This window comes from Dermochelys coriacea, chromosome 3, assembly GCF_009764565.3.
Source record: "Dermochelys coriacea isolate rDerCor1 chromosome 3, rDerCor1.pri.v4, whole genome shotgun sequence".
In the NCBI taxonomy this organism is placed as follows: domain Eukaryota; kingdom Metazoa; phylum Chordata; order Testudines; family Dermochelyidae; genus Dermochelys; species Dermochelys coriacea.
The window spans coordinates 107,014,678-107,040,848 of NC_050070.1; the positions used below are offsets into that span (position 1 = coordinate 107,014,678).

The following is a 26,171-nucleotide window of genomic DNA, read 5'->3' on the forward strand; positions in this document are numbered from 1 at the left end:
GTTTGTAATGATATAGTAAAGCAGCACTAATATTACTACTCATGCTAAGAGTAATTAATTGTCAAGTTTATGGGAATTTAAAACACTGATAACTGATATAGATTCTCAGAGAAATAATATAAACCTAACGTATAGTTGTGGCATTTCCAACTTAACATTTTATATCAATACATAATAATTATCCACACTATCTTTGCTATTGTGGCACCACAGCCTGAGCCCACAAGTAGTTTCCACTCTGCAATTTTAAAAAAAGCTTTGGCATAAAAAATGTTTCAAGTTTTGAGATTTTTGGCCGGAAACCAAATATTCCACATACTGTAGTTTTAGACTTCTATTGAAGACTTGGCCTTGTACACAGCAAAATGCCAGTGGTTTCTACCTGAGTGACAAGCCAAGAGAGGTTTTTCAGATGGCACTGCCGGTAGCAGAGAGACACACATTCAATGCCTGAGGGGGTGGGAATGTTGGGGGAGGCCAAGTGAGACAATGTACAGATATGTGGAGATGCTGCAGGGTGGGGGACAGCCCATTAATGACTCCCACTAAAATGTCCTCACATTAATATGTTCTTCTCTCATTTATGCCTCCGACCCCAGTAATGCCCCCTGCCTCTGCCTTTTACTACTAGCTGTAGCTCATCAGTTCCTGACAACAAAACTAAAAGAGGTTCACCAGCAAGGACAAGTGCATGAGCAATAGAGCTGCTAGTTCAGCTCCTTAGACAACTTCAGAGAGAAGTCCTCTCCTCTGTCTGCCTTTCTTCCAACATGGCAAGGGGAAAGGTGAGACTTGTCTTCACAGAAGGCACCTCAGATTCAGAGCTCCATTTGTGAGCTGTAAGCATAGGTACTGGAACTAGGGGTGCTACCACACCCCCTGGCTTGAAGTGGTTTCCATCATCTACAGGATTTGCAGTTTGGTTCAATGGCTTTCAGCACCCTCATAGTACACATTGCTTCAGCACCCCTAGCTGTAAGAGTCTCCCTCTCGTGTTGGAGAATTTAAGCTTCAGGAAAACACCAGAAGTTTGCCAGCAAATCTTGGTGTAGTACCTTAAGGTGAAAGTAGCTTTTATCTTTCTGCAAAATCAACAGAACTGTTGTGACATTTGTATTGCATGTGTAAGTGGGGGAATAGTTCCGCTCTTGTGGGGAACTTTCCTGGCTTCTGCACTACCTCGGTGAAGTGGGCTAGCGAAAGGATCTGAGTCCTCGCTCCCACTTCCTTTACCCAGAGGCCTCCCTGCCACTCTCCTGTCTGGCAGAGTCTTCGTAACCCCAACAAGGCTGGGCCCAGGATTCCTGGGGAGCTCGACCCCCAACCCTGCTGTGGTCACCTAGGACAGCGGCTAGGGTGTCCCCACTCCGGGGTACTCTCTCTGCGCTGGGCACTTCTCTGACCCATTGACCATTACATACAAGTTAAAGCAAATGCAAGTTATTTAATCAACAATTAATTTTAAAAAGAATAAGGAAAAATGGGAAAGGTTAAAGGAAACACATCAACCCGCTCTGTGGCAGGGAACATCACAAACAGTGTCTCTGGAATGACAGGGCAGTTCACAGGCTGTTCCTTGTTCCAGGCCTTCTTCTCAGGCCTTGGCTGTGCTGCAGGGATGCTGTGGGTTGGACACTTGCTCTGGTGGTGGCCACACGCTCTCAGGCTCTAAGTGGTAGGACCCTTCTTCCCAGTGTCGCCCCCACCCTGTCAGGGTTATGATCCAAGCCTGGCCTGCAGAGTCTCTTGGCTGAGGCATCTCCCTGTGCTAGGCCTGCTGCCCAGGGTCCCCCTCGCTCTCCCCCATCTGCTCACCGCACCCAGCTCCAGACTCCTCCAGTCCCAGCTGCACCATTCTGTCTCTGCATGGCTGCAGCTGCTGCTCCTCTGCCTCCAGCTCCCTGGGCTGCTTCTTTGGCCCCTCTGCCTCTGGTTGCTGCAGCTCTGCTCCCAGGACAGGTCTGCTCTGCATGCTGCTTCTGTGACTCTGCTCCCAGCACTGATCTGTTTCCTGGGCTGCTTTTCTGACCCCTCTGGCTCTGGTTGCTGCAGCTCTGCTCCCAGGGCAAGTCTGCTCTCTCTGGGCTGTGCCTCTGGCTTTGGGGCTGCAGCTCTGCTCCCAGGACAGGGTCTGCTCTCTCTGGGCTGCTTTTCTGATCCCTCTGGATCTGGCACAGCTCTGCTCTCCAGCTTAGCTTGGGACCCTGCTTTCTCCTTAGCTTGGCCGCACTCTGTCTGACCCAGGCAAATCCAGCTCACACGGAGGATGGGACCTCCCTGGCCTCCTGACTCTCTGATTAGCCTCCCACCCAGTCATCAGGCTGACCTGGAGCATTGGCCTCTCCCCATTGTTTCTGGGGACCATCAGTCTCAGGGTCATGATTTCCCATAGACCCTTCCCCATTTAGTACTGGGAGCTAGCCAACCAAAACACTCCCACTGAATGTTAGTAAGGGGGCAACAGTCCCCTTACACATGTGACATTTGTATTGCAGATGAAGTCATTCACTATCTGCTGTTGCAATAAATTTGGTATGGTAGGAATCTGTGCTGTTATTTGTTTTCAGCAGGGATCTGAAAAAAGATAAGGCAGGCCAGCCCAAAGTCCAGAAGAGTGATTTCTGAATGCTGATATACTATTATTCATTATTTGTATTTTGGTAGCACCTAGGAACCCCAGTCATGAATCAAGACCCCAGTATGCTAGGTACGAACACAGAACAAAAAGATAGCTCCTACCCCGAAGAATTTATAATCTAAATAGTCAACACATACACACAGTGGGTACAGGGATATAACATGCAAGCATTGTGAACAAATGTTATGGCAGCAAACATCAGGTTAGTTCCACAATTTATTTTCTCCCCGCCTCCCTTCTCCCCAAAGGTGGTTATAAGTAGAAGGGAATAAGCTAATTAGAAAGAAAATGGGAAGGGACAGGGCAGGAGAGAAGAGGGTCTGAAGGGCAGATGTGGAGCAATGCTGAGGGAATACTTCCTATTGCACACGGTGCCTTTGAAAATTCAGACAACTCTAGCAGTGTTTTCCATCACCATTTTTTTTTTGAAGAAGCAATGGTCTGAGCTACAAATAGGGTGACCAGACATACTGTCCCGATATTTATCTCTTTATCCCGTGTCTCGACCTACGTACAATCAGGACGCCATTTCTCCCGCTATTATAAGATTGCCGACGTCAAGCTGGCGTGGGGCTGGTAGGCTCCCTACCCAGTTCCATGCAGCTCCCTGGAAGTGGCAACATCTCCCTCTGGGTCCCTTCGCAGCCGGAGCCAGGGCTGTGTGCTCTCCTCCCCCATGGCTCCAGTGGGGGCAGTGAGCCTCTAGCTGCCCCCCGGCCCATGTGTCCCAATATTTTATTCCTGCCATCAGGTCACCCTAGCTACAAAGAGGTTTTGAAAAGTCCCAAATGCATAAAGTGGGATGCAACCTTAATTAGAGTGCTGCTATTGCACTTCCACATGAAGGCCTGGAGAATAGTCACAAAATAGAGTATTTTTCTATTTGCTACAGCTGCTCCTTTAAGCTTTGTTCAGAGGTCAAAAGTATCTGTATTATAGCTTCTCAGCTTTGTTTTATTGAAAAGAGAAAGGAAGAATGTAGAATATAATGTCAAATATGTCCTTGACTGTTCCCTAGCTTCTGTAAAGAATTTGAAACCTAGCTGTTTAGAGCCAACACCTAAGAAATAACCACCCTCTCCAACAAAAACACCAACACAGACCATAAACTATTATCTACCTTCCCTTAGAGAATAACAAAAAAGTAAACCATTAAGATGGAGGAGCAAACAAGCTGAAGCCTAGCAGTAACAACACAAATTGTTTGAAAACCAGCGAAGTCTGATGCAAGCTATTGGCCCCATTCCAAACTTTCAGCAAGAGTTAACTTGTGCAGGATTACGGTACAATTCTCTCAATTAAAAATCCATTTAATTGTATGCAAAACCTAGGGGAAGTAGGAAACCAAAGGGGGTGAGAGAATGTAGACATGGAGTAATGGAGGTAGCGGAGGGAGACTGGCAGATGTGGACATTGGGGAAAAACACAAAAATGGAGAAGATCTAAATCTCTCAGAACCTAGAAGAAAGAAGCCTGGAACTCTCCAAAAAGCGACAAAACCACCCTGAAGATGCTAGAGGAAGAAACAGCTAGCTCTTCCTCTTTCATTAACATTAGCAGGCAGTACCAGGCCAATGGGCTTCACACAAATAGACTACTAAAGGCCTCAGCCTACCAACTGTTGTTTGAGGAGGATTGTTTGGGGATGTGGAATTGCGAGGCTCTGTGGTGAGGTATCCATAAATTCAGAGAAGCATCCAAACTATTCATCGCTTATCTTAATCTCAAACCTTTCCTGGGTATTTGAAAAGTGACAAGTGAAAATTATTTACAGCAAGAAAATCATTTCCTAATTTATCAGTTCAGCGGTCAGAAGTGTGGTCAGGGCCAGCCCTACACAAAATGGCACCCCAAGCAAGGAGTATCTTTAGCGCCCCCCCCATTTGTTAAACTTTTGAATACCTTATATTTTATTGCATTTGTAGCCCATTTCATGGCTTTGATGCATGATTTGCATGCATGATTTATTCCGGTCATATAAGACAATACATTTGCAAGCTAAGATCTGTAAATCTGTATTTATTCATTCCATACATAACAAATAAAAAAAATTGTTTATTCTAAGCTATAGAAGAAACCTTTTAATTTTAAGAATAACTGAAATGTACAAACATCAAAATATTGAACTGTACACCAACTTTGGGTGGAGCAGTATTAAATAGTGTTACAGTAGGTGACAGCCTTAAAATGTTAACCTAGTCCTTCAGTTCAAAAGGTCACTTTTCTTGCCTTTGCCCTCATGATCTGAAGCACAGCATCAGAGAGATCCAAAGACTAGCCAATGGCATTTTCAAGCGATAAAATAGCAAGCAATTGCAGTCTCTTGTCGGGCATCATCAATCGAAGATATGTTTTAATGAGCCTGAGCTTTGAAAACTGAGCTCACCACTCGCGACTGTGATCAGCAGCACCAGCAGAATCCCCAAAGCTATCCACACATTAGAAAAAGTATCCTTCAGCTCTGCAAAATGTGATGGATGTCAACGAAAAACAGCACCCCAAGCCCGGAGTGCCCCAAACCCGGAACCCCAGGCAGTCACCTGGGTTGCCTGCCCCTAAATCTAGCCCTGAGTGTGATGATGGGTACTACAGAAAAACCTCAAATAGAATAGACAAGACAGATTAGATAGATGATCTCAAAGGACAGTGAATATAGTCCTCAGCCAAGATGTGTATTTTTTTTTTTAAGTCTCACCATTTCAGATCCCTCAAGAGACACTGAAATCTCCAGCATATGCTTCAAAAACAAGGTCACTGCACCAACATGGACCATTGCATTAAAAAATGGACACAAAGGCTTGTAAAAACCTGATGGGTTTCACCTCATCTCAAGGAAAGAAGTTTAAATTATGGGGACCTCTTAAAAAAAAAAATTCAGCCAGTCCTCTCCCAACTGCCTTTTTAGCAGTGACATCCCTGCGTGCACAACTGAAGGTCTCTCCCACATGTCCATTTTAATAGACAGTTGAATGGGATGTGTGTAAGATACTTAATGCCCAAAATTGTAAGTTCAGAGTTAACAAAATAATCTAAAACTTTTTGTTAATCAAGATTACAACAAAACAGTTGTATGTCCAAATAGATGGTCTGCCTTTTAAATGATCTGCCCCAGCCCACTCAGACTGAGGTCACAGCATCTTGTTATCTACACCCATTAGTAGAGATGCATCAATACTTATTTATTGAAAACCTGATATGATATTGATGCATGGCCACACAAACCAATTCCAGTTCAATCTTTAATGAGTTGACTAAATTCTTATTGATTCTAGCCATGATTGCTCACAGTTTTCCCCTTGAACACGTTTCAGGAATGCATGTAATGGGAAGTAATAAAGAAAAACTAAGCAAGAGAAAAATGGAACACGAACTATGTGAGTGAAAAATAAAGAGAGCAGGATGCTATGTGACTAAGGGCTTGTCTACATGGTGTATTAGTGCACATCATAGGGGTGATAAATCTAGTACGTATGATAATTCTAGTACGTACCTGGCCCACGTGGACCTTGCTGGCATGCACTGAAAGTTCTCTTGTACACATTAATGTAGTTCCATTTCAAACAGTACTATGTCAACAGACACTAGGGCACTTCTGGTGCATGCCCGTAGAGTCCACACAGGCCACACACTATGTGACATGCTGGTACATGCTAGATCTGGGGCAGACTAATGCACCATGTATACAAGCCCTTAGCCTACTCTGGCTTTCTGACCAGATTTTTGCATGCGCCTTATTATTACGGCTGTCAATTAATCGCATTTAACTCACGTGATTAATTCAAAAAAATTAATCCCAGTTAATCACAGTTTTAAATCACACTGTTAAACAATAGAATACCAACTGAAATGTATTAGTTATTTTTGGATGTTTTTCTACATTTTCAAATATATCGATTTCTATTACAACATAGAATACAAAAGTGTTGTATTAGATTATTTTTATTACAAATATTTGCACTGTAAAAATGACAGACAAAACAAACAGTATTTTTCAATTCACCTCATACAAGCACCGTAATGCAATCTCTTTATCGTGAAAGTGCAATTTATAAATGTATGCCCCTTCATGATGCAGCCACCATTTCAGAGGACATGCTTCCATGTGATGCTTGTAAAAAAAACAATGCATTAATTAAATTTTGACTGAATTCCATGGGGGGGAGAATAGTATGTCTCATGCTCTGTTTTAACCACACTCTGTAATGTACTTCATGTTATACCAGTCTCGGATGATGGCCCAGCACATGTGGTTCGTTTTAAGAACATTTGCACTGCAGATTTGACAAAATGCAAAGAAGGTACCAGTGTGAGATTTCTAAAGATAGCTACAGCACTCAACCCAAGGTTTAAGAATCTGAAGTGCCTTCCAAAATCTGAGAGGGACGAGGTGTGGAACATGCTTTCAGAAGTCATAAAAGAATACCACCCCGATGCGAAAACTATAGAACCAAAACCACCAAAAAAGAAAATCAACCTTCTGCTGGTGGCTTCTTACTCAGATGATGAAAGTGAACATGCATTGGTCTGCACTGCTCTGGATCATTATTGAGCAGAACCCATCATCAGCATAGATGCACGTCCTCTGGAATGGTGGCTGAAGCATGAAGGGACATACGAATCTTTAACGCATCTGGCATGTAAATATCTTGCAACGCCAGCTACAACAGTGCCATACGAGCGCCTGTTCTCACTTTCAGGTGACATTGTAAACAAGAAGCAGGCAGAATTATCTCCTGCAAATGTAAACAAACTTGTTTGCCTGAGTGACTGGCTGAGCAAGAAGTAGGACTGAGTGGACTTGTAGGTTCTAAAGTTTTACATTATGTTATTTTTGAATGCAGGTTTTTTTGTACATAATTCTACATTTGTAAGTTCAACTTTCATAATAAAGAGATTGCACTACAGTACTTCTTTGAGGTGAATTGAAAAATACGATTTATTTTGTTTGTTTACAACAAATATTTGTAATAAAAAATAAATATAAAGTGAGCAGTGTGTTGTATTCTGTGTTGTAACTGAAATCGATACATTTGAAAATGTACAAAACATCCAAAAATATTTAAATAGTATTATGTTATAGTTTAACAATGCAATAATTGCACGATTAATCTTTTTAATCGCGTAATTAATCATGATGAATTTTTTTAATCATGATTAATTTTTTTTAATTGCTTGACAGCCCTACTTATTACCTGTGTATTCTGATATCTTAATTTCCTGTCACTATTTATACAATGTCTGATGGGTAAAAATTCCAACACCGTTTACAAAGGGACTTGATCCTGGTAGGTGCTGAGCACTCGGGCCCCAAGCCAACAAAGCACCTAAGCCCTTAAAAAGACTTCAACTCTCATGTGCTTAAAGTTAAGCATGTCAAGTACTTTACTGAATCCGGGGCAGAATGTTCAATACTTGCAGGATCAAGCCCAGAAAGAATCAGTCACTATCCAATTCTTGACTAAAAGTCTCTGTTTCCATTGTCTGATGTATCTTCCATGATGGTGGAAGGAGCAGAAGATTGGGGAGTGATGAGAAGTGGGGATATGGCACACTCACCTACTCCCATTTCCTCTCTCACTTAAGACAAACTCAGATAATGATCATCAAAACTAAATTTCAGATTCCTGTAAATGAGGAGAAACATGGTGATAAAAGGTTTGTTCTGAGATGTCAGAACTCCTTGAGATAATTACTGAGGAAAAGGCATATTGCAGTGAGGCACAGCAATTTCGAACAGCAAAGCAAGTATTTCATTAATCATTTTTAAAGTCTTTTTAGTAACAGATTCGCCATCTGATAAAGCAGACACATTGGTGCTACACGTACCAAAATACAGAGGCATCCTATACGGCTATTCATATTGAATATTGAAACATCATTAGAATTGCTTTTTGATATAAACCAAATCCTGGATCAACTGACTTCAATGTAAGTGAATTTACCTGAAGAGGAACATCAAGATTTCCCCCAAGTTAGTACATTAATTTTAAATAAATAAATAAATAGAAACAAAAGAAGTAAACCTAGCAATCCTACTGTCTCCTATTATGGCAGTTTCAGAATTGCTGTTCCTAGATGAGTGGAATTGATCAGTTAGCTGGTGGAGAGTCAGCAACATGTTGCCTTTTGCACGTCATCTAGCAGTGGTATGGGAATGCAACAAGAGCTGGGCAGCACAATAAAGAGGCAAAAGATGGGAAAGAGTTACAGCTCTGAAAGAGAGACTAAATAAAGACCCTTTGCCTGTTTACACCAGGCCTTTCACTGTTAACACTTCTTCCTTTGTATACAGTTAGGTAAAGAAGAAGGGTGAGGGAGGTCCTAGGAACTGATGTACAAGGTCATTTTGTCTAAGCAGGAGAGGTGGGTGAAGAATTATCCTGACAGCACTGAAGCTTTTGTTTATGTACATACAATTTCAATTTTAAAAATCAGGACATCCTTAACAGAGTGAGTCAGACAATGCATTTTAAGCCCCTTCTTTTTCTCATCTACAATTTTGCTTTTCTCTAACAAAGCCCGTTGCCAACTCTGTCCACATATCTATTTACATCTGATACTTAAGACAGACACTGATGCCCATCCTCAATTTTATTGCTACAAAGGATGGCAACATGTAATGTGCTGGTCCAATAGAGCGCACTAGTTTGATAACATGAGCATCTGATTACATTTTTATCTTTCAAAACACCAAACAAGACAAAGTCAGGCATCAATATTTATACCATGGTGGTGGGTTATTTTCATGACTGTGCATGACTGACAGCACTGGGTAGAATGTTTGTAGCAGACAGAGTACAAACTCCTCTTAACCCCCAACTCAGGCAAAATGCACCTAAGTCCTGACCTGCAGCAGCATATAATTTCAGTCTTTGACAGTCTGCTGAGAAAAGGCCTAATCAGACCAAATGGTGTTGAACAAGTCATGATCTGAACAGATATCCATTAGGCAAACTAATATTACAAATTATTAAGCCAAATTTGAGCCTTCCCTCTCTGTAGGAGAAGCTGTAGGGCATGTTAGCACTGCATAACCTATCCCTCCTCTGTTTCCAACTCCAAACCCACATACTGTAATCTCCCTTATGACAAAGGATGCGAGTTTTTATTGCTTGCTGACCAATTTCAGAAGGACTCCTCCCCGCCCACTGTATTCTGTACAATGGACTTCTTTATTTTCAATAAATCAAGTGTACAATAATGCTCCCAGCAAAATTAATATACTATGTTAATCCACTAGCATCTTTTCCTTTCCCATCACAGCCATGCCATTTGAACACTCGGGAAAGAATTTCCAGCTGGTGCAAGAGAATTTAATGGAATAATGAACAGTGTACATTGAATTTTGTGACCAACAATATAAACCATCCCAAAATAATAGAACCAACTTGAGCGCAGCAGCCATCACTGTATGGTACAAATTTGTCAACAACTAAAAAATAAAAATTAGGAGCCAACTGCAAAATGAAGATCCTCTGAAGCAGTTTTACAGCATTTAAATGGTTACACAGTAGCCTTCAAAAGAACAAATCAACATCCAGTTCTGCCTTCTTGGTATCACAGCACAATTGTATGCACCCTTTTTAGAGTTCTTGCTGGGGACATTACATCCAAACCACTTACTACAACCATATTTATTTCTGACTTGGAGTAAGTCAAACTCATGTTCTGGTTGAACACACACTACTGTTGCCAAAAAGAAAGGGAAAATTCACTTTGAAGTGCAAGTGTCCTTCAAGTGCCTGCCTGCTCTTACAGAAGTCACCTGACAGCTTAAATCAGTCACCTTAGGTTTTCCATTACAAATCAGTGTTGGCCATTCTCCAGCAGCAACAGAGAAATGACGATTCAACCCATTTAATCAAGTAATCTTATCTGTATACCAGTCAATGACAAATGCACTGACAACAATAGTTCAGCCTGTCAACAGAGGTATGGAGACAGTTCTGAAATTCACTCTGCTATGTCCTTAGTAGATACATGCGTGAGCAGGTGGCTTCCACATTATGCTACAAACAGTTTGCACAAGTAACATTTTAACTCCTTGCTGGAGTTTAGATTTATTCACAAAAGGAACACTCGAGGCTTGGCGATTCCTGGGCTTCTTCTCAGTGGACTTCTCAGTTAATACCCCACATTCTCTCTCTCTCTCTCGGATTCCCACCTCCCTTTTATTCAATAGTGGAGTTATGAGCCACCTACTAGAGTGTGTGCAAAACATGCTTACCATTTTCCAGCATGACTATCACCTGTTAACATATTGAGCGTGTCAGGAAAACTCTACCAACCTGTTAGAGAAACAGTGATGCCATAATTGGGCACTGCTACTGTAGCAAAAAAAGGTCCTTTCAACATCAGTCAAACCAGCCATCACTATTGAGGCCCAGTCACAAGTCTTGCCCCCATGTACTATCGAAATTGAAATGTACATAAACAAAATCTACTTAACACACCATGCAAATAAATGACAGGTTTCAGTAGCAGCCGTGTTAGTCTGTATTCGCAAAAAGAAAATGAGGAGTACTTGTGGCACCTTAGAGACTAACAAATTTATTAGAGCATAAGCTTTCGTGAGCTACAGCTCACTTCATCGGATGCTGAAGTGAGCTGTAGCTCACGAAAGCTTATGCTCTAATAAATTTGTTAGTCTCTAAGGTGCCTCATGCAAATAAATGTTACATTCCCAATCAAGGAAGTTCACAACTTTTTCCACTTGGATTTCTATAAATTCTCATAGAAATGATGTGACCACACCAAGGACATTGCTACAAGATCAGGACAGTTCTGCCCTGCTTATTCAAACACAGCATTGGGAGAGTCTCACTGACTCCTCTTGGGGTATGTCTACACTGCAACTGGAAAGTGCAATTGCAGCACATATAGGCATAGTTAGGCTAGCTTTGATCAAGCAAGCTTGCTAAAAATAGCAGGGTAGGACCAAAGGGAGAGATTGTCCCTAGTAAGAGACTAGGCTTAACAGCACCAGTGGGCATCACTACTCACAAGAACCCAAGTCTCAAAGAACAGGAGCTTTGAGAGACAACAGGAAGGAGAAAAAAAACTAATGTAGAAATGGTATATAAGCAAGGACATAATTCAATGTGGACGAAAGCTGGGTCACCTTTTCTGTGTTGAGTTCTGTAGGTCCAGTTCTCATCATCCTCTTCTACCTGCCTACATATTGACGTGAGCTCACCATCACTGCGAAACAATCTTTTTGTCTGCCTAGACAAGGAGGAGAAATTTATCCAGCTCACAGCACGCGAGAGGGAACCTGAATTTTGTTTGAGTCCGAAAGACCTTGAGGTGCATTCCTTTTTCATTTTCTTTAAAGCCAACTACAGTACTCAACTTCAGAGAAGACCTTTCTAGAGTTGCTCCTGTCCCCCTCACATTGGTTGTTGAAACACTAATCTTGAAATACAAGATCTGTCCAGGTTTCTTCCAATTCATGCAGTCAAAACACTTGCTGCATTTAAACCAGCAGCAGTACGAAGCTGGGTCACCATGCCACTGCAATTCTCCTGAGGCTGCTTTGCCAACAGCACTTTGTAAGCTGCCAAATAAAACAAAAGGGAGAAAAACAACAGCAAGTGGCACCTTGCAAGAGTTTCAGAAAAGCATATTAGGATTGTGTACAAGTACAGTACCAAAGTGCATGCTTTCTTCAGTCTCCACTCAGCATCCAAAACTGCAGTCCCACTCCTCTCCCTGACGTAATTTTCCAGGAGTGAGCTTGCAATCCAGTCGTCTGTTCTCTCTCTCAGAAACAATACAGTGGGAAAACAGACGCAGATCAAACAAGTTGTCAGAGTACGATATAAATTAGAGTACTTATGTCTCTGCTTCATGAAAACAGCGCTGCTGCTCTGATTCCTAAGCCCATCCGTCCTGCTTTCCCTTAATGAAAAGCCTAGTGAGAGATCTCCAGGACAATTCTCCTAACAATAAAACAGACTGCGTGGCTATCGCTTAGGATTAGAGTGAAATACGATAGGCTGTCTCTCCTACAGGCATGGCCACAAAGGCAGCAAACTCCTCCTTTCCACAGCCAAGAACTCAACGGCAACGAAAATTTCTGAACTCTGCACACAAAAATAGGAACACTCAAGTGCAACTGTGCAGACTCAGGTAGGAGGGAATAAATTACTGATATCCAAAATTGCACAAACATTCAATGTACAGAACATAGGGCTTGCCAATAAAGTGATGTAAAAAAGTCTGAGTTCATAAGTATGAAAACAAAAACTGTACATTAGCAAGAGGTTTGCACTGAACAGGCTAACAATACAGCATTGGTGTGACTGCAGCTTTGAATGACTTTCACCCCTGGTTGTTGCGACCTTTTCTTTTCATTACCAAAAGTGTAAACACTAAACCATCTCAACTTAGTTTTTCAAAAAGCCTGACATAACTGAAAGCATTAGTGTGATGTTTCTGTTTACTGACCCTGTTGAAAGGAGGGAATGAGTCAGAGGAGGATGGAAAGAAAGGAAGACAGAGCCACATAAACAGGCAGAAAGGGAATAAAAGTTGGTAATATACCAAGTCCAGGCATCATGACACTATTTCCTGAATATTTGTGATACTGCAGATTGACAAAACACTGAAATGAGTACAAGTTTAAAACTAGCAATCGAAGATGCACCAAAACTCATGATATACTATGTAATATAAGCCATCAAACAATATAACCCACACTGGTTTCAGAGTAGCAGCCGTGTTAGTGTGTATTCGCAAAAAAGAAAAGGAGTACTTGTGGCACCTTAGAGACTAACAAATTTATTTGAGCATAAGCTTTCGTGAGCTACAGCTCACTTCATCGGATGCATTCGGTGGAAAATACAGTGGGAAGATTTATATACACACACACAAAGAATATGAAACAATGGGTTTTATCATACACACTGTAAGGAGAGTGATCACTTAAGATGAGCTATTACCAGCAGGAAGGAGGGGGGGAAGGAGGAAAACCTTTTGTGGTGATAATCAAGGTGAGCCATTTCCTGCAGTTGACAAGAACGTCTGAGGAACAGTGGGGGGGGGGGGAGAAATAACATGGGGAAATAGCTTTACTTTATGTAATGACTCCCAGTATCTATTCAAGCCTAAGTTAATTGTATCCAGTTTGCAAATTAATTCCAATTCAGCAGTCTCTCGTTGGAGTCTGTTTTTGAAGTTTTTTTGTTGAAGGATAGCCACTCTCAGGTCTGTAATCGTGTGACCGGAGAGACTGAAGTGTTCTCAGACTGGTTTTTGAATGTTATAATTCTTGACGTCTGATTTGTGTCCATTTATTCTTTTACTTAGAGACTGTCCAGTTTGACCAATGTACATGGCAGAGAGGCATTGCTGGCACATATCACATTGGTAAATGCGCAGGTGAACGAGCCTCTGATAGTGTGGCTGATGTGATTAGGCCCTATGATGGTGTCCCCTGAATAGATATGTGGACAGAGTTGGCAACGGGCTTTTTTGCAACGATAGGTTCCTGGGTTAGTGGTTGTGGTGTGTGGTGAGACTACTAATATGGCATCTTAAAAGAAACCACCTTTGGTATTAGTAGGTGTTACTGCCTTATCATTTAAATAATGCTAATGTAAAACAAATGGCTGCAAAAATAGATTATTTTAGCTGTCAAGTGCCAATGTCTAGGGGTTCGGGATTTTTTTTGTTTTTTGTTTTTGTTTTTTAGGATTTACACTAGAACAGAACACACAAAGGTTTCCTCAACATAGATGCACTCCCACACACCTGTAAAATCTGCTAACATGTACCCTTCAGAAACCATTACAAAAAAAGCTTTGCCTTTTCCAAAAGTTATGGTACTCTGACTCATAATAAAAGGATAAGGTTTAATTTACTAGCTAGGAAGCAAAGAGCTAAGTACTGTATCAGATTACCCTATGAATCAACTAGGCACATTAAAGGGACCTTTGGCTCCTACCAGTACAATGGGTTAGCCAACAGTCTTCTGTAAATAATTTAATAGGTTGCATTTAAATTGAAATCACCCTGTGAGGTAATGCACACATGCACATACAGACTGAGGCCTTTCAGCACTCCTGCAACTAAACAAGTGAAAAAGCTATTCCGATGTTGCTAACTCTCACGATTTTATTTGGTGTTCTTGAAGTCCCAACTCCTGGAGGCATTGGATTATGTGAGAATCTCATATTTCATTTAAGAAGAGGTCAATTTCTAACCCTGACGTTTAAGGGAAAAAAAAATTGAAAATGTGATCCAAGTGCACCCTAAAAGCCCAAATGCCAGAAGGGAAAAGAAAAAGAACCCAACATTTATACCTTTAATATCTCAGGATTTTTAAGCCAATATCATGAGTTGAGGGCCTGACTCATGATTTATGAGCACTTGCAGTTGGCAGTATGGCTATATTCACTATACAGCTTCAGACAATTCAACAAGAAAATACAGAGGTGAATACATACAGTCATGACTACTACTAAATGTGATAAACTCAGCACCAGCCATCACATCACAATTAATTTTGTCCTTTTGTACAAATAGAATAGGAAGCAACTCTAAGGGGAAAAATTTATCTTGTACCTTTGGATTGTTTCCTCTCAATCTCATTTAATTTGCTGGCTTGCTCCATGGAAAATATAACCAGTCCAACACTCAGCTATTGCCATATACATATTTTAGACTTAATTTACAAAGTGAAAATGGAAGGGCACTATACGACCATTATTACAGGATGCACCATGTTCAAAACAAATGTCTCATGTATATGGCAAGGGAGATGGAAAATGTTCGCATCTGACATACTTTAAATGGGAAATGTATATTATAAGATAAATGGCTTTTATAGACCAGTGCAAGAAAAATAAGGGCACAATTCTATTAACTTCTATTCAATGATATTAGTTTCCAATCCTACAATTTTTCTTCCTTGCTATCTGTTACACATGCAAATGAGCTTTTAGGTTTCAGGATTAAGTGGGTTAAAATGAAGACCTTGTTTTTCATTGTCTTAACACAATTACACTCTGGCTAGATCCATGAATCACAGAAGAGGGAGTAGTTCTTAGAAACCCAGAGGAAGTTAGGTGGGATCGAGGGAAAGGCTAACAGAAAAAAATATGTTCCACATTTACGGTTACAGATAAAACACAGTATACTTTATGATACTCACACACCTTCAGAACTCCCACTATCTACTGTGGTTCATTCTTCACAGAACTCCCCTAAAAGTTCTTAAGTAAGCAAATGCAAATGGCTTGAAGCCACTGACTTTTCCCTAAGGCCAACAAACTAAGAGATTTGTTGCAAGGAGAAAAAGTTTCAGTTTAGTACAAAACTCAGACTTGCTCTGTTTTTGGTTGGTCTGTGGTTACTGGCACCATTCACATGCTACTTTAATCCCTACATTTCCTATAATTTAATTTCTGATGATTTGACTAGACATTATCCAACATGATTCACAAGTATTGCTCCCTACAGTACTTACTGATCATGGTGAGTAAACACTTTGTCCAAGAGCAAAGAGCCTCCTGGACAATCTCTCTTTCTAGGTATTAAAGAAAATCATTGTTAGACAGCCACAAAGGCTTTCAGATTAAATAAAATCAAAAGCTCCTTGAACTGTCTTGTTCGTACTCAGACTTTCACAATGCGTCTGTAAACAGACCGCTGCCTGAGAACATAATACAGTCAACGAAAATGAATATCACTCATACTTGCTCAGACTCTGAGAAAATCATTCAGACACAATTCCAAACCTGTTATCTGCAGCCACCTCACACAGTGTGACTGATGATCTCCAGCCATGAAAATCATTTGAAGGCAAGTAAGAAATTCAGTGGCTATAACCGACACAAAAAGCTCATGAGTCTGCCTGCCTTCAGAACTGTTACTGAATACTGTGTAAAGGCACATTGATCTACTTGGACAGGCACAGTATAAAAATACCTGGAAAGATAACAAGCCTTATAATACCATAACCCAGAGTCCCATATTATTTGCAGCAATTATGCACATAGAAAACTTAATTGTTTTTATTACAATAGGGCCTAGAGGTCCCCCAAAAAATTGAGGTCTACTGTGTTACACACTGTACCCAAACACATAGTAAGCAGCAATCCCTCTCCCAAAGAGTTTACAATCTAAGCAGACAAAGGGTGAGGGGGGAAAGAGCCAGAGATGAAGTTATTTGCCCGCAGTCAGACAGCAGGTAAGTTACAGAGGTAAGAACAGAACCCATGTTTCCTGACTCCCTGTCTAGCAACCTATTTACTAGGCTATGCGGCTGCCCTCCATTGCTCTCAGAGCAGGAAGCAAAGATATAATGGAACAAATTAACAGACATAAACAGCCTATGTCCCTCTAAAGATCACTACAGTCTAATTGCAAAGAATAATTTTGTTTTTTTATATTTTGTTAGTGAAGATCTCGCCGAGGGTGTTTGTTTAACTGGGAAATGGAAAAAATATATCATCAAAGATAAGTATCCCAAAATTTGTTTTTTTAATTGCAATACTACTTTGTGTCCTACACACACTTCAAATCCGTCAGGCCTACAAAAAGTAAGCCTGCAGCAATATTAAAATCCAAGCTCTCCATCCACAGTAAATCCAGCCTTGGGCCTGTGGATCTTCACATGTAGACATGTGTCACCTTCCCTCTGTCTGCTAACCTTGTAATGAATTAACGTACTGATTGGCACAGACAGGCATTTCATACCTTGTTTGAACACAACTATGGGAGAAGGCAGGCAGAATCACTCAACTCTCCAGCATTTTCATACGCAGCATCATACATCGTTGCTGACAAGCTGGGATTTTAAGTATGTTTGCAGCCCATGATTTACAGAGCTAATATATTCCACACTATCAGTGGGCAGGTTTGAGGATTTTTATTTTTGGAACAGACTGGTCTTCATTCTCCTCTTATTTACATCAGTTTGACATCAGCACAACTCCATTCGAGTTGACTGAGTTATTTCTGATTTACATTGGTGTGAAAGTAGAACAAAGCTCATTAAATCTGAAGTTTTTATAAAAACATCAACAAGAAAGTAACAATGAACTTTATTTTAAAGGGAGATGTGAGCCAAATGCCATTATCATCTTTAAACAAAATCTTCACATAGAACTGCTTGGCACCAAAATAAAAAATAAAATAATCTTTTACACAGTGACCCAACAAAAATAAGAAATATTCCTTATTTTTTTTAAAAAAAAAAGAAAATAAAGAAAAGTCAGCTTAGCCTAATAAATTCCAGAATTAATACAAAACCAAAATCCCTCAGTAATCCACCTCCCAACATAAAAATGAATTAAGCAATCACTGACCACAAGAGAAACACTTAAACTACTGAGACATTTTAGTATATGCTGAGGGAGAGAGCATTCTAAGTGTGGAATCTCAGGCCTTGTCTAGACTAGAAAGGGTTGCCGATACAGCTCTATCAGTGGCAAGAGAGTTCCTTTGGCTACATCTGCACTGAGGCTTTTGCTGGCATAGCTATGCCATTTAGAGGTGTGAAACTTTCACACTCCTAACTGACATAGCTATATAGGCAAAACTTAAGTGTAGACCAAGCTTTGGAGAAGGCTTTGCCTCTCCTTTACAACACAACTGTATGTGAGCTCCTGTTGAGTGCATAAAGACTGGTGTGTTTATAATCTCAGACATTGCACTATGGATTCCTTCACATCATGAAGGTATTTGACTTTACTCACAGATCAAGAAGCTTATAAACATCTGTGCTCTGAATAACTGAAGTCATGTTGTTGGAATCAGTGTCTAAAGCTGTTTTTAAGCCTTGAGTACCCTGATATAATGATCAGCAGGTGAGCCACAAGGTGGCTCCATGGAACAATTTACATCTCTCTACTTCTATACCGACATGAATTGAAATGTCAAAAGACACAAAAGACAGCATGTTTGGTGTACTGTACCAGCATCAAACCCAAAGCTAACAGTGGAGAATTCTGGATTGTGTTTATAAAAAGAGAAAAAATAATAGTGTATGGCAAAAGAGCCCAAACATTATTTTTTTAAATGGCATCTTCTGTCTACAGAAGAATTTTCTGAAAATTTCCATAGAGCACGAGAACAAAAAGACATTACTACTACAGAACAATAGAACTGAACTGATGCGAGATCATACAGAATCATACTCTAAGGTCTGGAGAGTGATCATCCTGTCTGTAGCAACAAGCTCATGTGAACCCTCTTATTATCCCAGTAAGAAAATAAAACTGAATCTCATTTATTTTAATGTTTTTTTTAAACTCAGACATGATTCTTCTCCAGCCAATAGTCCCACAATTCTGTAGGAAGGTCCCACATCTAAGAAGCTTCCACAGCAATCTGAGTTGCTGTACCAGTTTCCATAGAAGAGCTTCTAAATTGGGTGTGGTTGTGGCTTCATAACACAGAAATCTTCTTCATAGGCAAAACATCAAAGAAACTTGTAACCATAAGTAGCCTCTCTTTTTCCAAATCTAAACTTGGCTAGCACAAATAGTTAGTTGATTTAGAAAGAGAAAAATGAAAAAAAAATCATATCTATTGACCAAGGAATCCCAGAAGCTGGTGCACTTTTCAGATTGATCATTGTAGGATAAAGAGGATTTTATTTAAATTTTCCTGTATCCATGGAAGATAATGAGAGCATAATTTTTATTGTAAAAAAGTCTATTTTTTTTTAAACACACAGACATAGGATTTTAAGTAGTCATTATAACTAGAAGTTGGGAAAAGTTTAGCAGAACCACACAACAAAAAAATAATTCATATAGACATTTTGGCAGCCAGTTCTCTGCTTCTAGAATCTAAATATTTTTCTGCTATGCAAAAGTCAATTGAGGTCAGGGGTATCTAAATACATCAGCTTCTTGGATTCTTTGGTTAACAGATGTGGGTGACTGTTATATATTTACCTGGAGAAACCCAGGTTCAACTCCTGCTTCAGGCCATATCCTGCCATTTGACCACATCACAAATGCTTCCCCATATCATTCCAGCAGACATGAAAAAACTGTCTGAGAGGTCTAAAACAGAAATACTGAGATCACCGCAGGTCAGAAGCAAGGTGGACCATTAAGCCTGAACAGAGCCTGTCCACACTGCCCCTCACTTTCTCAGACACTCAATTGAAATTTTTGTTCCAGCTCAGAGAAAGAGTTCTCAGAATCAAACCATCAACTGCTTCTAGACACGCTCTCTCCTTCCAAGGAAGACGTGATATTTCTGTAATTTTTTTTTTAAAACCTAACTTTTACTTCCAGTTTCCTTTCGGTCTCCTTTAATTTTTTTAGCTGCATTGAGCACCTGGCAAAGAAAACACAAAGCAAATAAAATGCTCTCTCCTTCTATAGAACTTGGATCGTTGTGAGTTAAATTATACCATAGTTTACTAGATACTGCAGTGTTTTAAGTTTAGTACATGTTGAAAAGGTTACCAGTTTCTTAACAGGCAAGCCAAAATATTTTTATTATCTGCATATACACTTGTGTCCAGCATGAGATCGGTAACATATTGCAGTGATGCATCATAAACTCAAGATTCAGTTGACCTGGTGAGGCCAAGAAAAATGTCTTGACAGCATGTCCAATTAGACTGTAGAAAGTGTTGGCAACCCTATTGCTGTGGATGTTTAAAACTAAACTGTACACTAGTAAATACACAATACAGAACAAACTGGCAGGGAAGTAGACTACATGGCCTAATAAATATTTTCCATTTCTCACTTCTAAGATTCAGTAGGCACTAGGGAAATTGTGGAGGGGGTATGTCTGTTCACATGGGAGAGAGAAGAGATAGGAAAGATGCTGACTATATTGAATAAGCAGCACCCTCTGCTGGTAGTTTAATATACACAAACTGAAGGCTTTCTCTTGGTAGAAAAGAAAACAAGTGGAACAATGATGGTAAAACTGGGGGAAGCAGGAGTAGCTGGAGCAAAAGAGGAAGGAAGATGTAATTAGTGGGGAAACTCACATTCTTCTGAATGATCCCTAATCCTCATCCTCTTGTTAGGTCCATAAAACTTTTCCTCCTTAATTTTAAAGATCAGCAGAAAAATTGTATTTTTTTTACTTTATGCATTCTTGGGGTTTGCAAAATATGCAATTTACTGAATACCATTAAGCACCGGAGTCTTGATAATTAAATGCTAATAATTAAAATAAAAATTGACAGCTAACACCTACAGCAGAATATGAATTTATTTAAAAAGGAACATTCAGTTCTTTCTCAGGCTTTGTGACATCTGTACCCAACGATATGCTCATCATGCTACAAGCACCAAAACACACTCAGCATTTGAAATACATGAATGGCAAGTGTGTGTTTAGACTGTTACGGTTTATCCCACTTCCATCTCGGCATCATGCTCCTATATTTAGTTTAAAACATATTCTCTGTTTTAATTAGGTCGCTCCAATGATTTATATACTTGCTCACTTATTATTTTTTTCCTCCAGAAGATACTAAGTAAGTCTCAATCTTCCTCCAGTTTCTCATGAGTGTACATATGTGCATATACGCAAGTTAGGAAAAAGGTTGAAATTAGGCTGTCAGCAAAAAGATGGTTAAGATGTTTCACAGACAAAAAAGGGAAAAATGAAACTTGTACACCTGAATAAAAGAAGGACAGCCAGTTGTAGACAACAGTGTATTTAAATAGTGATTTCCCTTCACAGAACCATAGGCACCAATTCTGTGGGTGCTCCGGGGCTGGCTCACTAGCGGGCCCTGCCGATCAGTTTCTCCCTCCCTCCCTCCCCCCACCCACCTGACATCTCTCACCCACCACTGATCAGCTGTTCAGTAGCAGAGAGAGGGAGGAGCAGGGGCAGGAAGAGACAGGGCACTCAGGGGAGGAAGGAAGTGGGGAGGGAAGGGAAGAGACGGAGCAAAGTGGGGCCTTGGTGGAAGGGTGGAATGTGGGCGGGGCCTGGGGCCGAGCAAGGGTCGAGCACCCCTGGGGAAATCAGAAATTCAGTGCCTGTACACAGAACTATAGGCTGGTCTTAAATACACCTATTGATCTCAGAGTCCTGAAAACTTTCTTTACAACACATAAATTTCACAACTACCTTGCTGAAGGCTGCCAAATTCTTTCACAATGTTTTTAATGGAGTTATACCCATATATCTTATGCAAATCAGACTTAAAATATTCCTTTCCATGACATGGCGAGCTTGTGCATTAATTTTGAACTTATAGCTTTTCTTTTATCATAACACCGCTGGCTCTGCATTTGTCAATTTCAGAGGGCTAGAAGGAAGGGAGAAAAAAAAAATCACACTGTAAAAGGTTTTGAAGAACACACATGTTCTGTAATCTAATGCTTTGCAAATCTGTAGGGAGTGTTGCAATTCTGTGCAGATTTCAAAAACAGCCATGCCTTCCCAAATGAAATCAAAACATGCCACACCTTGAGGAATGCTGTTATCTCACCTCAACCTCGCAACAGGCTCTAGCTTACAGAAACTCTTGGTGAAGAATGAGTATAATGAGGAATGTTGCCGACATGTACAGACGGTGAAGAAGAGGGTGTAGATTTCGTACATAATGCACTGTCCTCCATTACTGTAACCCAAAATTAAAATGATGGGGCAGAGTCCTGTGAGACAGCCTTGTTAAAAATACCTAAAGAAAAAAACGTATTTTAAATAATGAATAGATGACAAATGTGTATCTACATGCATGCAATGGGGGTGGGTGCACCAACACCGATAAACCAGAAGGATCTCCACACCTACTCATCCACATACATACTCACTCCTTCTTCCATACTTGGACCTGAAATAACACGAGGTTCCTTTTTGCAACTCTGAAATGTCTAAACCACCTTTTTCACCTGTTGGGACTGGGAGTGCAGATATAATGCCAGAAAAGTGGTCTGCCCTCAGTCTGGACTGGAGTAGACGAAGCAGACAATCTGTACAACCTTGGAAGAGCCATGGGAGTACCTGATGACCACCTGCCAAAAATGTAAGACTAAGGAAGGAAAGTGGTACTGGCAGTGGAGGTGGAAGAGGTAGCATTATTCTAAGTAAAGATGAGCATGCGACAAGTCAAGGATATCCATGCAGGACAGCAAGATGTTGCTGTCAAACCACAGACAGATAATTGAAACACTGGCCGTCCAGGTTAGGATGTGACAATTTTTAGATTATTTAACCCATCATCAGTGGGAACAAGATGCAATCTGATGACACTCTGCACAAAGGGGAAAACCAATTGGGGATTTGCAATCTCTCCTCATTAGCACCACGAATGGATTCTTGTTTACGTTGATAAAGACAGTTCATCATCCTATCAATGAATCATTTTAACTAATGAAATGTGTGGGTGGAAGCAACCGGGCAGGGATCATACATTACAGAAATTGCAAATATACACTGGTTTATATTTGTCTCACTAAATACTAAATTATTAAGAATGAGCTTCTCCCAAAAGAGAGCAACTTCCAAAACAAATTAGAGACAGCAAGGGAGAAAGAAAAAATTGAAACAAGTGCTTTAGGAAGTAGACATTTCCTGAATTTCAAAAATGTGTTTCTTATACAACTAAAAACCCAGCGTTGCTATTTCAACCAGTTTATTATAGCTTGATAATAATTTTTAACACTGCACTCCTTCTGTGGAAAATGCTCCACTTATACACAAAGAACATAAACTACTGGTTTAATGTCCATCTTGACCTCTTCCTTCATCTCTAGAGAGAGCTGTACATGATTAGATTTTGGCCTTAAAAACCATCCTGACAAAAAGTATCTACAGAGATTAAATTTCCTCTTCAGATGTTCCTGGAAAGGTCAATCAATCCCAACTCAACAGCAATACCAATTAGCACTTGCACTATGGCCTTCTACATGACCTGCAACACCTGTGTAAGAGGACACTGACTGTAAGGATTAAGATAACTTTAGCTATAAACACTAAGAAAACATGCATGTTAGAACAGAATGAAAATTTTCTACTAGATCTCAGGCTAGTTCTCTTGGATAGCCCTAACTAAGAGGACGTTTTGGCTTCTCACAGACAAACATTTCTACACTTTTTCACATTGGTCACACAGACCCCTGATCATGCAACCGACAGCACGTAGGTGAATTGCTGTGACCATACACTATCAATTGCCAGATCAGGGACTAAGGGATCACACAGCTCTAGAAACCAAAAGCTGTTTTGATGACAAATGAATGGACTTCAGAAATTTGAGAGTGTACCACTTATGAATAAATGGTTTACAGACTGAGGAATACCAACATCAAGACTTCTAAAAGATTTTGAATATTTGGCAAGACACAATGGTAACAGACTTTGCTTTTTACTGTATTCCCTGTGCTTACAAAATGTAAGTTCTGGCAGACATAGCAGGATTTTGCATTTATCATCCTTGTACTCATTTACATAAAAGAACATTCAAAGAAAAAAAAGAATAGCCTATATATATATTTTTAAAAGTTGGATTTTTATTGAGAAACTGGAAAGACATTTAAATTAAAATGTCACTGATACTATTTCCACAACCTGTTTGCCTGTAAAGTCAGACTGCCTTATTTAACATAAGTCCAACTGTACAAACTGATGGAAGAGATAGTGAAATGTTTGGTATCTAGCAACACTTGAAATAAATGCCATACAGATGTTTTCATATATTGTATATAAATATACATACACGAGTAAATATAAAATTAAATTATAGGAGTAATGCGTACATTATACATATTATACAACCATGTACTATGCTATTTAGCAGATGCTTGTGACACAACCAACCTACTCGGCTGGAGGAACAAACTGACAAGTGAGCAACGTGTTTATAGTGTTCAGAGTAGCAGCCGTGTTAGTCTGTATTCGCAAAAAGAAAAGGAGTACTTGTGGCACCTTAGAGACTAACAAATTTATTAGAGCATAAGCTTTCGTGAGCTACAGCTCACTTCATCGGATGCCGATGAAGTGAGCTGTAGCTCACGAAAGCTTATGCTCTAATAAATTTGTTAGTCTCTAAGGTGCCACAAGTACTCCTTTTCTTTTTGTGTTTATAGTGTATTTATTTGTAATAATAGTGACAATTTATTAATGGGAATTCGTCTCAAACATCTCTTTGCTCTCCCATTACTACTTGTGCTAAATCCACCAAGTTAAACATCTTAGCAAGGCAGCTCAGAGCAGAGCTTAGATGTCTTTAGTGTGCAGTACTTTTCTCTCTGAAAAACACAAGTGGAAAATAGATTTACTTTCTCTGCCGTTTTTGGAATACAGATAATACCATGCTCTGTGGTGTCAGCTCTTCCTCCTCCAAAGTCTTTGTGAGTCCCTTTTGTGTCTCATGCTAGTGTCTTCCGAACAATTCTGGGTAAGAGTGTGCTTCTTCATTCTCACCAAAAAAAGACACTGAATGAGAGCATTGTTACATAAAAGGAATTATATTTAACACCAATTAATTTTTTTAAGTATTTCATAAAAAATGTGCAAGGCAAACAATGTGGTAACTACTAAAAATAAAAGTAAACTGGCTTCATGAAAGTTTCATTCTTGGCATCCTGTAGGCTTTTAAGAGTTTTCTTTCAATGGTGGCAATACTACAGCACACAATTCAACAGACAAAAAACAATTCATTTCTCTTATCCAACAACATCTTTTTCCTCGGCTCAACAGACATGTCAGGAGACATATTAAATCTTCACTTACAGGCCATACTATTCTCTCATGTCAAACTATTACTATGCTTGGCAATAAAAATCATACTTTTTAATGGACTCTCAAAGTACTGCACGTTTCTTTTCTGGAGAGAGAAAAAAAAAGGCTATGGACTAATTTTTTTTCCTGTATTGTGTTGCCATATAGGATTAAATTGCACATATGAAGAGCTGTTCTGGTCTTCGATTTTTATGTGAGCATTTAATTTAGTGCTGGTGACAGCTCTGGAGAATGCAGCCACTGAATGGGTCTTCCCTAGACATGAGATTAAAGTTCAGGCTTCAAGTTCATGTACTCCTTGGTTTCTCTGAAGAGATGAGCGATTAGTTATCACTTAGTACACAATACATAATACGTTGTTGTAGATGAAAGTCCTCTGCAGAAGTGCATTTAATCTGAGGACTTTCATCTACAACAAGCAAAGGCTAAGGGGCAAATTCTCCACTACACTTCCTGGGAGCTGCAGCACACAAGACACAGCCCAGTGGGGAATGGGGGCAAAACTTTGTGCCTCCCAGATTCTGGGCTGCTCTAGGGGCTAACATGAGCCTCGTAAATTAAAGTAGCCTTGGGGACTGCTTTAAGTAACAGCAGACTCCAGGGCTGCTAGGAGGCTGCATTGCAGCCCACGGTCCCGGTTGCACTGTCAGCTCCACTCCCAGACCGGGGACTACAACTTCAGCAGCGGAATTCTCTCCTGGCCACTTGCAGTGCGTTAAGACAGAGGAGCAGGGGGCTAACCCTGTCCCTGAATCTGAATTAAAGTAGCTACTTTAACAAACGCAATAGTAGCCTAAGTGCTTAAAGGGGGGAAACGTTATTTGGGGAGAAAGCTGGTTCTATT

The 26,171-nt window shown here is 40.2% G+C and overlaps 1 protein-coding gene across 4 annotated transcripts in view; it reads right to left on the reverse strand.

Annotated features, from left to right (window-relative positions):
- Positions 1–26,171, reverse strand: part of NHSL1 (NHS like 1) — a 278,563-nt gene that overhangs the window by 146,331 nt on the left and 106,061 nt on the right. The window contains exon 1 of one of the 4 annotated variants that reach the window (XM_043511091.1): positions 11,760–12,667. The exons of 1 other annotated variant lie outside the window; for it this stretch is intronic. In XM_043511091.1, coding sequence (XP_043367026.1) covers positions 11,760–11,961 — 202 coding nt within the window. In that variant the 5' untranslated portion in view covers positions 11,962–12,667. Of the gene's footprint in view, positions 1–11,759; positions 12,668–26,171 lie in introns of those variants that run through there. 2 more of the 4 variants (XM_043511075.1, XM_038393675.2) reach the window with 2 other exon arrangements.